The following is a 16127-nucleotide window of genomic DNA, read 5'->3' as shown; positions in this document are numbered from 1 at the left end:
AATGTTCCGGACCCGAACTGGGACAGAGAAATGGCCTGGGAATGGATGCCTGTCACAAGTAATGTCTCAAAGCCTAGCTCTGGACCTGAGCCAGCGGGCGCTAAACCCCCTGAAAAGGAATACCAGTGCTGACAAAGCGCATGACATAAGCGTTTATGCTCCTTATTGGAGGGTCTGGAGTGGCAATATCCTATATATGGTATCAGAGCGCCCGCTGGCTCAGGTCCGGAGCTAGGCTTTGAGACATTACTTGTGACAGGCATCCATTCCCAGGCCATTTCTCTGTCCCAGTTCGGGTCCGGAACATTGGCTGTCGTGATAGATTCCCCCTGTACGTATGTCTATCAGGGAATGTGTGCGCCAAACCGGCTGCAGAGCGGGGATATCCTACCCCAGGTCCGTCAAGCGCTGTGCATATGGTCTCGTTGCGCATTGCGACATGCATGCAGTAAACGCTTCGCAGTCAAGCCTTGCGGGCGATGTGAGGAGATCTCACTGATAAGATGCGTGAGTGCAGATGCAGATGAGATGGTTTTCGCCCTTCAGAGCTTGCAGTAGTGCCGGACATCGTGGTCGGAGGTCAGGCCCAGTGAGAACGTGCATGGTTTCAATCGATTTGGGGCGTGTGAGATCGCGTATGGCCGTATTTACGCGTGCTGTGTCGATTAGGATGGGATGAGCGTCATTTAGCGCCCGTTTGACGTCTCTGAGTACCTCTATGGTCGTCGGATCGGACGTGCATGTCTCTAAGGATATGACGTCTCTTAGTGTCTCTAGCTAGAGCGATGTAATGCATACATTTGGGTCTGTCTCGAGTTTTGTGTGCTGCTGTCTCTCTGCACCGTGCCAGATCTCTGCTCGCCGCTGGTGCTCCCTCCTAACAGGCCTGTTAATCACCACTGCTGGGGTCTACACTCGCGCATACAACACGTTTTCTTGCTCAGGAACACCTCAGGATGTCACCTCGTAAAAAGCACTCTTGCAACTGTCTACGGTATTGTGGTGGCCAGCCAACCAAGGTGTCGCGGTCTACTCATTTCAGCCATGCCCCTTACCGCGACCAGTCAATCCAACAGGCTTTCCAACAAGGCCTCGTGGCTGGTATGTCCGCCGACTCGGGCACAACAGACATACATCCAGCAGGGCCCCATGGTTACAAGCGCCGCCGCACTCAGACAAAGGCAAGACGCTATGCTGACTAAGCCCTTCGTTCGAAGGCTGACATCGGTTTCCCTAGACACCACAGGCCATGGTCGCGGGTCCTTCTTCCTCGGGTTTTGGTACGGCTAACCTGGCCACAGCTGCCAACGAGGGTCCAGAGGGAATCAGCGAGGTAGGTCCCGCTTCCACCACTCGTTCACCAAGCCCGTGCCGGGGCAGGCGTAACTGAAATTTGAAGGCAATGTGATGTGCCTGCTCGTGAGGCGCTCCCTCATGAGCAGATACACACATGGAACACGCCAAGCGAGCATTCGCCATGTTTGTCCAGAGGGGCGCACATGGAGAATGCGACGACGTGCGCCTCGATGAATGTCGGACATGTCTCCGTGCGGCGCGATTCGAGCTTTCCATAGTGGGCATATGTCACATACGCGGCTCCTTCGCGTGCTTTCTGAGCATACGATTCTCGACAGGGAGTGTATTGTCCATTGTAGAGCTGACGGTCCTCTAACGTCCCCTGTACAGCCTGAGAATGAGGCGCAAGATCCCTTTCCCTTTCAGGGAGTTGACATGGATCAACCGGAAGTTGAGATCGCCAACCCCATTCAACGTGAACCAAGCCCAGAGGCTCCGCCACGCGCCAAAGGTGTTGAGGAAGAGGAACCGGAATTCGGGGCCCATGACGTGACAGGTGTCCTCCCCACACCCACCCTGGAGGATCTCAAGCAGGCTATAGCCTTCATCGCAGGTCTCGAAAACGCGTTGCTCGAGGCATCCGGACTCGACCCTAAGGCCATCGAACGGATGCGCAATCCAGAACGCGACCTCCCCGATCTTACGGTGCCCGAAAACCGCGCGCTGCGCCTTGCGCTGAAACAGTTCATCGCCACGGGCCACTCTGAAAAAATTTATCGGGACTGTCGGGCGAACATAATGGAGTACAATGAAGGTCTCACCTTGCCGAGCTACGAGGCGATGCAAAAACTGGTTCAAGAGTTGAGCGGTGTCGTTCCGATCGTTACTGACATGTGTCCGGACACCTGTGTAGCGTATACGGGCCCCTTTGCAGACCTGGATCGTTGCCCGGCCAAGGACTGCGGTATCCCTCGGTACGAGACACGTGAAGGCAAACGTGTCGCGTGTCGGACGTTCCAGACGCATCCGTTAGGGCCGCAGGTACAGGCGCTCTACCGATCGCGACATTGCGCGCAGCGTATGCGCCATCGCGAGAAGGTTATGGAACGACTTTTGCAGATGGCGAACGCGCAGAAGATGGTCGAGGTCGCCGAAGACGTATTTTTTGCAGAGGACTACCTGAAACTAGTCGAGGCTGGCACCATTCGAGAGGACGACCTCGTTCTCATGTTCTCACTGGATGGTGCACAGCTATATGAATCTAAGCAATCAGATTGTTGGATATACATCTGGATACTGTTCGATTTGGCTCCCGATCTGCGATACAAGAAGCGATACGTGCTCCCGGGCGCGTTCATCCCGGGACCGAAGAAGCCAAAGAACGTCGACTCCTTCCTGTTTCCTGGGCTCTATCATGTTGCCGCGCTACAGAATCCACCGCTCAAAATCTGGGACTCGTATCGGCAAAAGGTCATCGAGTCGCGGCCGATCATTATCTTTGCTACTGGTGACACTCCTGCTATGGCTTATATGAACGGACTTGTGGGACACTCTGGGGCGCACGGCTGTCGGCTCTTTTGTCCCATCAAGGGACGCCGCAAGCCTGGCGGAGGGGGCCACTACTATCCTGCGATGCTCAAACCCGTGGACCCGGACTACGAGCAGGTCCGTGGGAGCACCCACCCCGACTATATCCTCCGCAATCCGCCTCCTAACGACGAAACCCAGTCCCAACGATACTGGCGTCAGCTCGGTGAGGTTTTGGGCTGTCAGAACCAAACTCAGTACAACAGGAGGCGCCTCAAGACCGGCATCGCTAAGCCGTCGATTTTCATGGGACTTCCCGTGAACTGCGGCTTTCCCGGCACCTTTCCTGCGGATATCATGCACTTGCTTACTCTGAATATCACTGAACTAGTTCTGGGGCTCCTTCGAGGCAAGCTCAGCCGATCTGAAAAAACTGATCCTCTTGCGAACTGGGACTGGGCTTGTTTATCTGGCGACGAGGCTTGGCAGGCGCATGGGAAACTTGTTGGTGACGTGTCTCTGTATCTCCCTGGGTCTTTTGATCATCCTCCGCGGAACCCGGCCGAGAAGATCTCGAGCGGCTACAAGGCTTGGGAGTACATGTACTATGTCTATGGCTACCTTCCCGGCTTCCTCTGGGCAGTGCAAAAACCGAAATATTATGCACACTTTTGTAAACTGGTGGCCGGCGCCCAAACGGCACTGCTCGTAGAAACCCCAGTCGTACTCCGCCCGCCCGCACACATGCTCTTGCTCGAATATGTGGAAGAATTTGAGGAGATGTACTACGCGCGCCGGATCGATCGGCTTCACTTCTGCCGGCAGGCCTTGCACGCCCTTGTCCATCTCATGCCGGAAAATGCACGCGTCGGCCCAGCTTGGTTACATTCGCAGTGGCCACTCGAAAACGCCATTGGTAATCTTACAGCCGAAATCGGGTCGCACTCGAAACCATACGAAAACTTGTCGCTTCGTGGGTTGCGGCGTGCGCAAGTGAGCGCGCTCATCGCCATGTTTCCGGAATCTCTCGAGGACACTCCGAAGCTGCCACGCGGCGCCGTTGAGCTCGGCGGTCAATACGTCTTGATGCATCCCACCATGCGCAGCCCACGGGTTGTGAGCACGGACGACTCAGCGGCACTAATTACTTTCCTCAGGGCGCATGATATCACTTTTTCCGGACTGTGGACGCCCAGGCTTGTCTTCTGGGGACGTTTGCGACTGCCCAATGGACAGGTTGCGCGCACGGCATGGAAGGAATGCGCCGGTGAGAAACGCGGGCGCCCCGTTTACCGCTCGCGCATGGTCAGGGTGCGTACTCCTGCGATCACGATGAGTGGCTTTTGACTCCTTTATGTTTGTTCAGCTGTCAGACAATCGCTACGCTGAGGTCCAGTACTTTTTTAGGCTTCGGAAAATGTTGGATGATGGTGGCACAGACGACGTCAACATGACTTTGGCGATGCTTTCCGTATACACGCCTCCCGACCCAGCCATCCAGCACGAGACCTATGGAGTTCTCAAAGCCTGTCGCTACCAAGGGGACGCGTCGCGCGAGGTCATCGATGCAAAGGAAATCACCTCGGTGGTCGCGATGATTCCTCTGCCCCCTAGGCGCGAGGAGGCAGAGGACCCCCATGCGGCCGATTTGTATTCAAACTGATTCTTCGTGATGCATAGACTGGGGTTTGATAATTCATGTATCGGTCGCGAGGAGAATCTCGCACATGAAGAGGAATCTGACGATGATGGAGAATGAATATCATTACAATCCACATACATCTTCTGGCGCGCATGGCAGATAGGCTACACACAGACTACGCATTGTGCTAATGACGAACGTATACTTGCAGAGTGACGGTTGAGGAGACGTCTGAGCAAGGACGACAGGAAGCAGTCCTGAGAGTACTGCTGTTCTGGCACAGATGGGGAGGCCAGGGCGTTCACTTGTGCCGCAAAGATCTCGGAGTCGAAGCTGAGAGAGAGCGTCCAAGAGAGAAACCAGATGAGGACGTCGTGAAGTCGTCCCATGACGAGCGCCGCGCAGGGCCCGGCGGGCAGGGCCGTTCCATGGAAACACTAGTCACAGGTTTGGGGTGCACGCCTGCAGAGGCAGATAATGAATTGGGAGCAGGGGTGTCAGTCCAGCCAGATGAACGGAAAGGAACGAGAGGCCCAGATGGGTAGGGAGTTTTCTGCCACAGGTCCTTGGATTTCCCTCGGCGGTTCGTATGGGAAGCAGAGACCACACTGCGCGACAGAGGTATGGCGGGAGCAGCCATCGGGGTTGTTGCAGGGTCAGAATGGAGCACAGGCATGGGAGCTGGGGGGTATTGGGGCACATTGGGAGGACGAGGGAGAGGTATAGGCCTGGTTGTATCCCGGGGCACGTCGACCCCTGATGGTGGTCCGCGTGCCCTGTTTTCAACAGTTTGGCTATTGAACGCACTCATGCATGAAAGCTCAATGGACTGAATGAAATGATTGCTCACCTTTGTTGCCGTCGGGGACAAGCATCCCACAACGTTTCACAAACACTCTGATATCGATCCCGCACCTCTACAAATATGCTCACCACAGCATCGTTATCTAACAGTTCCGGATCGTCCTCCCTGGTGTCCAAGCGATAAGCCTCGCGCGCGGCAACAAGGGCGAGCCGGAGAAGCCTGTACACGACGTGTTCTTTGGGCGGGGCAGCTGAGCTGGGAGGTCGATGTGGGAATATGCCGAACGCGTCCAAAAGGGCTATGGGATTTTCTGCGTCTGGGGAAACACTGTGAAACAGTGAGACATCTGAGCCGTTCAAAGTGAATGGCGAAACGTACTTTGGAGGGTCACTTGGCGACTCCGGTTCTTCATACGCCTCCACGCTGGTCAAGAAATCACGGACTGGCCATGGCACCTCGTCCGAGTAGGGGGGTCCGGCCTTGCACATGCCGCGAAGAAGACGTATGGTTTCTAGTGTTGTGCAGGGCCGGGCCGGGCTCAAAACCCCGGGCTAGGGCCCGGCTTTGGAGGGCTCGGGCTCACTGAACACTCGAGCCGGGCCCTAGTGGCGGGCTCAGGCTGGGCCCGGGTCGGGTCAGGCTCAAGCCCGGGCTTGAGGTCTATCACGCATCAATGAGTAATCTGCATATGGAACTTACCTCTATTTCATAGTTAGGTCTTGTAAACTTGAAAGACAACATAACCAGCGTGATTATAGCCACCATTCGCGCAGCGAGGAGTCAGAGGACGGTAGAAAACTAGTGAGCGGGTGGCAGTTCCGAATCAGGTAGGTCCAGCGCTCACCCGACTGGCCGCTTCCATATGCTCTGAGTCCGCCGGGAAACAACGCTGTCAAGCTTGGTGAGCTTTCCTCGACGTTTCCTAGCTTGACTCATCTTTAAGCATCCCTGAAACCTGTCCGAGGCTCTATACAGCTGGATATAGAGCCCCCCCTACAAGCCCGGGCTTGAGGGCTGGGCTCGGGCTTGCACAATTCCAAGCCGGGCCCTCAAGCCCTGAAAGCCCGACGGAGGGCCGGGCTGGGTCGGGATTTTGAGGGCCGGGTACCCGGGGCTTCAGGGCTTGAAGCCCGGCCTGGCACAACACTAATGGTTTCCATTTGAGCAAGACGGGAAGCGGTGAGAAGCAGGTGCTGCAGAGGATTTGCGGAAGACGATAATCTGCAAATCCCGAAGGCAACCTTAATTAGCGCCCTTACCTAATATGACATAGGTGTATGCGACTCTGTCGAGTGCCCCAAGTATCGTCTTGCACAGTACGTTCATGTACCCTGCTCTTTGCTCCTTGTACATATGATGCCTGCATATTCGCCGAGCTCCTCGCCCTCTCCTTCCCAACCCCGCAATCCTTTTTTTCCTCCTTCTCGTGTTCGATCACGGTCTGCTTCTCCCTCTAGATCTCGTTCTCAATCTCGCTCTCGTTCTCAGTCTCAATCTGTGTATCCTGGCTCACGCGCTGGAGATCCTTACACCTCTCGCTCTCGCTCTCACTCCCAGATCTCCCATTATGGCTCATCCTTTGCAATTCCCAATGTCTCACATCACCGCGAAACCGGGCAGCGTGGGTCGCAACACGCTGACCCCTCGCGCTCCCCCTTTGCCCCCTTTGCCTTTCCGCACCTTGACCTGTACCATTCCTCTGTAGAATATCAGTCTCAAAATGCACCTCCCTTACAAAACTTGGCAAGTAATTATCTTCATGAAACACAGCGCATATACTCACCTCTCGAATAGGGGCCCGCCCATTCTTCCACTTCCTCAGCATCCTCACATGCCTCCATCGCCTTAGTCGAAATGGGAGTCCGACTGCACCGTTTAGAACAAGAATTCATCCAAGTCCGGTACGCCCAGCAGCCGTCTCCCCGCCATGGCCATCTAATTGTGCCGTCCATCTAGCAATCAACTGGCCGTCTTACAAGCACGCACGGACAATGCGCCGTGAGTAGAACACACTTACGCAGGATGGGTATCATCTGGTTCACTCACGGCACTGTACTCTGTAGATCTCTTCCGCAAGGGCCCAAGGCCTCGGACGCCTCGGATGGCGCTCCAGACCCCCGGTGTTAGTTTCACCCCTGCCCCCATGTCTCGCTCTGACCATGCATATAGCCACCTTCAAGAAATTGGCCATGGAGTCTGTGAACCCCACAGATTCCCTGATGCCTGAAGAGCCCCCTGGCCATGATTGCCCGCGCGACCAGGCTCTCTTCCCCAATGTACGACGATCCCCACATCCAGGCGTTTTCGTAACTAATGCATGTTAACAAACCCTGCCCAGGTGAAATTTTTCATGCAGAGAGACTGGAACGAATACAAGCGCAACAACGGGAAGGCCACACGCATCGGTGACAAAGTTATCCGAGGCAGGAAGAAGTCAGCCCAGGGCGAGAACCACACCGCCCTGTACATCGAGCACATTGATGGCACTCCTGCCGATGGTGACTACATCAACGATGCCCGCAACTTCGCGCGCCAGTTGATCAGCCTCGCGATCTCGACTAACTATTCCTTGCCCAAGAAATGGCGTCAGGCTGATGTGTGGTTTCAGGAGCTCTTCTACATCAGGAAAACGTCACGGACTTGGACCCATACTTGAGCCCAAGTTCATGTACTTGGACTCAAGTCCGTGTACTTGGCCTCAAGTCCGTGTACTTGGCCTCAAGTCCGTGTACTTGGACTCAAGTCTATATACTTGGCCCCAAGTCCGTGTACTTGGTCCCAAGTACACGGACTTGACCCAAGTCTATATACTTGGGGTACTTGGGGTACTTGGGCCACAACTTGGACTTTACATGTTGACTTCAGTATACTCAGGCCTCAATTTGAGCAATTGGTGTTCTATCAGTCACACATCTTGTATACTTCTTATGTAATAATATCTATCATAGACATCCATACACTAGTTGTAAACCAGTCTGTTTTAAGGCTGTAGAAGCAGCTTTATAGTCTATTAGAAGAAGGGCAATAACATGTGATAGAAGACTTTAAGTTGTTACAATGTGCTTGTTTCAGTAGTGATACAGAGGTACAATATCCAGATAATGCTCAAGAATAGTGGTATCAGTGGTGGATGTCCAAGTTCTGCTATGGTACAGGAGAGGATGGTGAAGAATTTCTCGGAGTCCAGCAAAGAGCGCTATATATGGCTGCTATTCTATGCTTTAGTGTGCACTTCTGTAGTGTAGTGGTTGAACATGCTGTGTTGGACACTGAATTTGCAGGTTGCTGGTTCAATTCCCTGTGGTGGCATTTTTTTTTGCCGCCGCTGCACCCACTAACAAATATTGTACACTTGACCTTGAATCAAGAGCAGCTGTCCTTTGATTTACTTCCATGCATATCATCTTTATTCAATACATCTCACAGTGAACTTGGGCATGAACTTGAACAGGGACTTGGAGGACTTGGCCAAGTACCTAGTACTTGGCCAAGTCGACCCACCCGACTTGGCCAAGTCCATTGGACTTGGGGTACTTGAGGTACTTGGGATACTTGAGGTACTTGGCCAAGTACCCCAAGTACCTGTACAAGTCCGTGACGTTTTCCTGATGTACTCGGCCCTTCGCAAACGATTCCCTCTGTTCCAGTTATGCCACAACAATGCGAAGGGCAATCTCTTCATGACGCACATTTATTACGAGACTGTCACGCGCAAGTGGGAGAACATCTGTCCCCCCGGCGTCACCCTCAACGACGCCAAGTATACCCTGCCCACCATGTCCGACAACGAAGAATCTCCGGACGACACCCACGACGGCCCGGACAACAATCGCCCTCGGCCGCCCTCACCCCGCCCGCCCTCCAAGCGCCCGGCCGACCCCGCTATCGCCTCGCAAAAACCTCCCCAGCGTGCTCGCCTGCAGGCGCACGATCCACAAGGGGACAAATGTATGTATCATTTCCATTGGCGAGCAGGCGCTGACTATACCCCGTCCCCTTTGGCGTGCAGCGACCCCACGACCTGACAAGGGCAAGCAACGCGCGGGCCCAAGCCTCCTATCTGTGGTAAAATTCCACCAATTACTGCCTTTCCACTATCTCACTCCGCGTCCCGTAGATATCCACGTCAATGTTCGTCTCATAGTGTAATGATCGCGCACGCCTGCTCACAATCATTTGCCCACCCAGGACTCCTTTGCAACCCAGCCCGCGCGTCCCCGAAAGTCTCACCACCCCATCAGCAGCAGCCCTTGCGCCCGGGCAAGCCCTTGACCGAGCAGCCCCCCCAGTGTCTCTGCCATCTGCCTCGCCGTCGTCGCTCACCCTCGCACCCTCAGAAAACCACCCCCCCTCATCTCATGTTGACCATCCCGCCTTGCCCATACCACCCACCCCATCGCAGCACCCCGATTCAGCCGCGCTCGTGCCGCGCGCGCATGATGACGTTTCGGAGGCCCCTCCTGTGCCCTCCGACGTCCCGGTCTCCGTCGGCGACACTGTCGCCAACCTCGCTGCCGAGAGCGTGGCTGCAACATCGTTGCACGTCCCTCCCACCCAAACAAATTCAACCGCATCCAAAAAACCTCGTCCTCCTCGCAAGGCCCCGCAGTGGCCTCCGCCATCGGAGTTGCGTGGGACCAAATACGTACCTCATTCGCTCTTGACCGCATCTGACTTTCGATCGAACTATCATCAGGTGGGCATACGCAAGGCACTGGTACAAGGAGACTGCCGGCACCGAGGCCGATTTCGAAAGGCACTACAAGGCGATGGGTCCCACAGATCGCAAGGTGCGTTCGCCTTATTGATCTCTACCCACATCTGATTAGAAACCCCCAAACAGAAGGCAGCCCGCGAATACCAACAATGATCTTTGCAACGCTGTTGTCAGGTGCACGACTGCACACCTGCGCTTCGTGATGCACTTTGTCTCGCTCTCCACTCTCGTTCTCCCAAGCTTCGACTTGCACACTGCCGCTCCTTCCCCGCCTCGTCTCCACATCTGCCCTCACTCTGGCTATCTGCGTCCGACAGCTCACGAGCTCCGGTCCAAGTTCGGAATGCACTGTGTCTCGCTGTTGAGAATCGTTCGCCCACGCTTCGACTTGAACACTGCCGCTCCTTCCCCGCCTCGTCTCCACATATGCTCTCACTGTGGCTATCTGCGTCCGACAGCTCACGAGCCCCGGTTCAAGTCTGTGATGCACTTTGTCTCGCTGTCAACTCTCGTTCCCCGACGCTTCGACTCGAACCGCCGCTCCTTCGCCACCTGGTCTCTACATCACCCCCCGGTCTGCTTATCCGCGTCCGACAGCTCACGAGCTCCGGTTCAAGTTCGTGATGCATACCCACCAGTGAGGTAGCCCCGCCACGACAAATGTGGCACGTCTAACTAGGCAAAGTGCAGCGGGAGTCGCCTGTGATGTACTGAACCCAAGTGCGCCCTACCATAGCCGGTGGTATACAGCTCTTTCCGAACGCGTCCGATTGTACCTGTATTGTAATGTGTAGTATTACGACTCTATACGACTGAATACAGCCATTGCACGAGTATCATCCAATAGCGTGTTTCGGATAGGACCGGCCCTAGACAAATCAGCCCCCAACATGCTCGAGCGAACCCGGTTGCTAACGGCGGCAGTCGACCCAAATCGACAGGCGTAGTTCTGTATCGGAGGCCTTGCGCGACCTCATACTGCTCAATCCGAAAAAAGTCGGGAATAGTCCAGATTTCGTAAAGGGCCGTTTTACCCGACTGCGCACGGCGCAAATCGAATGATATCGAATGATATCGACCGTAACCGTGTCGATTCTCACTGGGGGTCAGGAAGCAACGTCAACCCTAGGGAAGGGTTAGGGCCATGCATCTATAGGGGGTCTGCCTAATAACAAGCGTTTAAAGCCGACAATACAACCAGGTTGACCGTTGGGAGGTTGGACCTCGAGGCTTGCTCGGCTTGCTTTGTGACCACCACTACAAGATGGCCGACGTATTCACCCCCATCGTCGACTGCGACGTTCTCGAAGCCGCAAAGGAGAACATCCAGCCCCTCGCCGCCGGCCGGCGCGTCACCGCTCTCTCCGCCATCCTCTCCACCCCGCACGCCCAGCGCGAGGTCCGTCTCGCCGACGCACGCAAGCGTCACCGCACAAACGTCGAGCTCGCCCTCGAAGACGACTCGGACGATGCAGACCCGCTCGAGGTCTACTCTCGCTTCGTCGACTGGACGGTCGAGAACTACCCGCAGGGCCACTCGGCGGAGTCCGGCCTGCTCGAACTCCTGGAGGAGGCGACGCGCGTGCTCAAGGACGACAGGGGCGGGAAGTGGCATGGGGACCTGAGGTACCTGAAGCTGTGGGTGCGGTATGCGAGCTACGTGGACAAGCCGACGGTGATCTACAAGTTCTTGCTCGTGAACGAGATCGGGACAAACCATGCGCTGTTCTACGAGGAGTACGCGATCGCGCTCGAACGCGCCAACCGGTGAGTCCCCCACTGCCCACAGCGTGTGATGTGACTCTGAAGACACGTGAAGACGCGTCGAGGCAGACGAGACGTACCTCCTGGGCATCGCGCGGAGGGCAGCCCCCCTCGAGCGTCTGGAAGCGAAACATCGCGAGTTCCAGAAACGCATGATGGCCTCCCCAACACTCCCCCAGTCCTCATCATCCGAAATGGACCCAGACGCGATTCCCCAATCATCCGCGAAACGAAGGGTGCTCGGCGAGCCACCGGCATCGTCGTCTTCGTCCTCACGCTCGCGCACAACACGTTCCGGCTCAACACGCGCACCCTCGGTCTCCGAAGACGTGTTCTCTGCCCCTGCACCTCCACGCCCGAATGCGCGCATGCCCATCTTTGTCGACCCTTCAGGCGACGCGGAGAACGATCCGAATCAGGCGATGAACCCCACCCCGTGGTCGGAGCTTGGCACGCGCAAGTCGCGTGTGAAGGAGAACGCGGTCGAGGTGAGCAAGGCCGCTGGGACGACGATGCGCGCCGGGCGGTCTTCTCGAGCACCATCCGGTTCGAAGATCACTGTTTTCCGCGACCCTGGGCCGGAGGACGCATCTTCCTCGTCCTCGTCGATGCCCCCGCCTCCCGTACCCCCGGCCAAGAAGGAGAAGTCACGGACGGCGAGCACAAGCTCTATTCCGATCTTCCGAGACGAGGACGAACCTGTGCCAGAGCCTGCGACAAAGAACAGCAATAGTCGGACCACGAGCAAGAGCTCGATTGCGGTGTTCCGGGACGAAGATGAGGCAGCCCCATCTGAACCTGTGGACGCGGCTGCGAAGAAGGGGAAGGGTAAAAGTGCGGGCAGGAGTGTTATCGCGGTCTTCAAAGATGAGGAAGAGCCTAAGACTGAACCTTCCGTGCCCTCGACGCCGAGGTTCATGCCCTTCAGAGATGAAGAGGTGCGTCTCAGCTCACGTCACTCCAGTACTGTCGCTGATGTTGCATCCTGTAGGCCCCGACGCCATCCGGTCCTTCTGCCGCAGTCCCTGGGACAGTGATGAAGCCGAAGCCGGCAGTCAAGGACGCAGTGATGAGTGCGGAAGCCGAAGCATTGCGGAAGGATCCTTTCAAGAACTACAGCGCCGAGGAGAGACCCGTCGACGATTGAGCTGTTACGTTGGGGAGTTGCTTGCTATCTGACGGATCATTGTATATGTAGTAGTGGAATGGTTATGCTTGCTTTGATTTACTTATGCTCGTAGTGGACACACCACGCGTACATTACTCATCGGCCGTGCCGCCGTTGTCTTCGTCGCCGCGGGTGCGGTCGCAGACGGCGCGTCGCGATACGTCGAAGACATCACCTGACCGCGCCCTACTGCCAAATCGGGCACATCTGCGCCGGCGACGATCTCGATGCCGTCGCCGCAGCCACAACTATACTCATCCCTTCCAACATACCATCACCGTCTGAGATAATCATCTGGAGAGCTGCTGCAATGTCGTTCAGGAAGGGCGCTCTGTACCCCGCAAATCCTGCGACTGCACGCGGACAGCCGACGAAGCTCAGCTCGAGCAAAGACAAGATCGTATACACGAACGGGCGGTCCGTGTTTGTGAGTAGGGACTTTGTACATTACAGCGCGGTTTTGTATTGAGCAGTGCATGTCCATCGCAGATCCGTGACTTGTCGGTCAGTGATTCCGTGATTGCACTGTGCTCGGAGCCCCTCACGCGATGGCCAGGATCCTACAGTCTCGATTGCCTACAGCGGACATGTACACAACGCGACTGTCGCGCGCATCGCGCCCTCAGGATACTACTGCGCATCTGCGGACGTAGTGGGAAACGGTCCGTCCTTTCACGAGCCACGAGTGTTGAGCGGGAGTTGACGCGCGGCGAAGTGAGGATATGGGATACGCTTGGGGAGGAGCAGACGTTGAAGGGAGAGTACAAGGTTATTACGGGCCAAGTGTGAGCACCTTCATGCACCGTTCGGCACGTCGGATAGGATTAGGATGGGGTTGGATTACCAGCCAAACTCGCCGCAGCCGCTCAGTGATGAGAGTGGGGCACCGAGCGGCCACGGCGGTTTGGCGGGGAAAGCTGAGCCTATTGTACTCTAACCCGACGTACCGAACGGGGCCTCAACCTCTCAGGCCGCGCGCGTGCTGATTCTTAGCGCTTTGTGGACGGTGAAGTAAAGACCTCGAGTGGGACGGCGAGAGCAAGCGGATCGTTGCAGTCGGAGACGGTCGAGACAAGTGAGTGCAGCTCTATTTGCTACTCTGAGGTGCATCGAGCTTGGTTGCGTAGGTTCGGTCATGCGTTCATGTTCGATACTGGCTCGTCTACGGGAGAGATCATCGGTCATGCAAAGGTAAGCTTAACCACTCGAACCATGCACCGCCGCTGAGGGCTGTCGAAGACCATCAACGCCGTCAGTATCAGGCAACAGCGGCCATTCCGCGCTGCGACTGCTGCAGATGATGCGACTATCGTGTTCCACCAAGGTCAGCGTCTCATCCCCGTCTTACTTGCTCTACCGACTGAATCACTATACAGGAGTGCCTTTCAAGTACGACAAGGTCAGAACAGGTAGACAGTCGCAGATGGGATGAAGGTCTCTCATGCAAGTAACATTTTCAGACTATCAAGACACACACGAAGTTCGTCCAGGATGTCCGATACGCTTCCTCTGGAGACCACTTCGCTAGTGTAGGCTCGGACTACAAGATCTTCGTCTACGACGGCAAGACCGGAGATACTCTCGGCGAGTTCACCGACAGTCCACACACTGGTAGCGTCGTAAGCACTGATCTGCCTTCCTTTCCCTCGCCGTGAATTCAATTGCGGCAAACCATAGATGGCCGTCAGTTGGAGCCCCGACAGCAAGTCGCTCGTCACCTCCGCGGCCGACGGCACGGTCAAGCTCTGTACGGTCCGTCCTCCACTACCTGTTGGCCTTTGCTAACCCAGCACCGTGCAGGGGACGTAGAGACAAAGAAGGCACAGACCACCTGGACGCTCGGCTCCGGGGTGAACCACCAGCAAGTTGGCAACACCTGGACCGCGGGTGACCACATCGTCTCGCTCTCCATATCCGGGGACCTGAACGTGTTCGATAAGCGCGTTGGAAACAAGCCCGCGCGCGTCCTCTACGTGTGTCCTTCACATCTTGTACTCTCCCTGCCGTCTTCCATACTGAACCAAATTCGCGCTCCCATGTCCATCACAGGGCCCGCAAAAGGCGATCACATCCGCGATCAAAGCGCCCTCGTCTGACGCGACGTTCATCGTCGGCACCGCCGACGGGCGTGTGCTCTCGTTCGCGAACGAGTACGAGTACGTCGGCGGGGACGCGCACGCGAGCCTCGTCGCCGGCCTCAGCGCGTCCCCCTCGGGCACGGTGCACTCGGTCGGCTTCGACGACCGTCTGCGCGAGATCGACGGCAAGGCCTACACGTGAGTCCCGATCCATCAATCTGTTCTGCGGACGAGAGGATGAGAGATGAACTGAACAATCTTGGCGAGACAGGCCCGCGTCGTTCTCGACCGCCGCTCAGCCCAAGGCCGGTGTTGCGGTCAGCGGCGACTCGACGGTGTTCGTCGCGGAAGTGGAGAGCGTCGAAGCCGTGCGGTCGAACCAAAAGGTGTTTGACCTCCCGCTCAAGTACTCCCCGAGCGCGATCGCCGCGTCCGGCTCGCAAGTCGCCGTCGGCGGAGAGGTGCGTCCCCTCCTGCTTTTTTGTCTCCCCCGCTGACGGACGGTATGTCCAAAACAGGACCAGAAGGTGCGGCTGTACAGCTGGGACGGGAAGGCACTCTCGGAGAAGGCGACGCTCGAGGGCAACAAGGGCACCGTGAGCGCGCTCGCGTTCTCGCCCGATGGCAAGCTCCTCGCCTCTGGCGACGTAAGTGCTCATCCCTTCTATGCCCGTCCCGTCCCCATGTCTCCTGGCGATTTTGACCTGATAACCCCGCGCGCAGTCGAGTGGGAAGATCGCGCTATTCGACGCCGCGGCGCACAAGCTCGTCACCTCGCGCTGGTCCTTCCACAGCGGGAGGATCAACTCGCTCTCCTGGACCGCCGACGGGAAGCACTGCGCGTCCGGCTCGCTCGACACGCATGTCTACGTCTGGAGCGCCGAGAAGCCAATGAAGAACATCGCGATCAAAAACGCCTCTCCAGGCGGGGTCAACGCTGTCTTCTGGCTGAAGGACGGGGAGCTCGCGAGCGCCGGGGCGGACGGATCTGTGAGGGTGTGGAACGTGACGTTCCATGCGTAGGGTGTTGTGTGCGATTTGAAGATGGGCTTGCTTGAGGAGGGGATCGATGAAGGAACCGGAATCATGCCATGTAAATGTAAAGTTAGGGCGACAAGAGATATTGTACT

At 56.5% G+C, this 16127-nt stretch overlaps 6 protein-coding genes across 6 annotated transcripts; all 6 read left to right on the top strand.

The window, feature by feature from the left end:
* Positions 1-1731: 1731 nt before the first annotated feature.
* Positions 1732-2349, top strand: DICSQDRAFT_71908 (uncharacterized protein; the record flags this gene model as incomplete). The annotated part of the gene is made up of 1 exon (XM_007370973.1): positions 1732-2349. A coding segment is annotated over one exon (618 nt), but the record flags the coding sequence as incomplete, so codon positions are not given.
* Positions 2350-3180: 831 nt separating this feature from the next.
* DICSQDRAFT_71883 (uncharacterized protein) lies at positions 3181-4486 on the top strand (the record flags this gene model as incomplete). The annotated part of the gene is made up of 2 exons (XM_007370972.1): positions 3181-4159; positions 4197-4486. 2 exons carry the CDS (start codon positions 3181-3183, stop codon positions 4484-4486), a joined length of 1269 nt encoding a protein of 422 aa, XP_007371034.1.
* Positions 4487-7124: 2638 nt separating this feature from the next.
* On the top strand, positions 7125-7926 carry DICSQDRAFT_175097 (uncharacterized protein; the record flags this gene model as incomplete). Its single annotated transcript, XM_007370971.1, has 5 exons — positions 7125-7171; positions 7227-7268; positions 7334-7392; positions 7440-7546; positions 7609-7926. The coding sequence occupies 5 exons, from the start codon at positions 7125-7127 to the stop codon at positions 7924-7926; spliced, it is 573 nt and encodes a 190-aa protein (XP_007371033.1).
* Positions 7927-8878: 952 nt separating this feature from the next.
* On the top strand, positions 8879-10140 carry DICSQDRAFT_175096 (uncharacterized protein; the record flags this gene model as incomplete). The annotated part of the gene is made up of 6 exons (XM_007370970.1): positions 8879-9218; positions 9280-9335; positions 9388-9401; positions 9459-9896; positions 9967-10060; positions 10114-10140. 6 exons carry the CDS (start codon positions 8879-8881, stop codon positions 10138-10140), a joined length of 969 nt encoding a protein of 322 aa, XP_007371032.1.
* Positions 10141-11251: 1111 nt separating this feature from the next.
* On the top strand, positions 11252-12950 carry DICSQDRAFT_113325 (uncharacterized protein; the record flags this gene model as incomplete). Its single annotated transcript, XM_007370969.1, has 3 exons — positions 11252-11754; positions 11807-12689; positions 12743-12950. The coding sequence occupies 3 exons, from the start codon at positions 11252-11254 to the stop codon at positions 12896-12898; spliced, it is 1542 nt and encodes a 513-aa protein (XP_007371031.1). The 3' UTR covers positions 12899-12950.
* A 279-nt stretch (positions 12951-13229) lies between these two features.
* On the top strand, positions 13230-16020 carry DICSQDRAFT_71899 (WD40 repeat-like protein; the record flags this gene model as incomplete). Its single annotated transcript, XM_007370968.1, has 14 exons — positions 13230-13342; positions 13457-13581; positions 13635-13704; positions 13932-13994; positions 14047-14110; positions 14159-14249; positions 14299-14318; positions 14380-14538; positions 14597-14666; positions 14720-14892; positions 14969-15195; positions 15269-15458; positions 15516-15644; positions 15721-16020. The coding sequence occupies 14 exons, from the start codon at positions 13230-13232 to the stop codon at positions 16018-16020; spliced, it is 1794 nt and encodes a 597-aa protein (XP_007371030.1).
* Between the last annotated feature and the right edge of the window lie 107 nt (positions 16021-16127).

The sequence above is a fragment of the Dichomitus squalens genome (assembly GCF_000275845.1).
Source record: "Dichomitus squalens LYAD-421 SS1 unplaced genomic scaffold DICSQscaffold_82, whole genome shotgun sequence".
Classification (NCBI taxonomy): Eukaryota; Fungi; Basidiomycota; class Agaricomycetes; order Polyporales; family Polyporaceae; genus Dichomitus; species Dichomitus squalens.
This window is presented reverse-complemented; position numbering and strand designations above follow the sequence as displayed.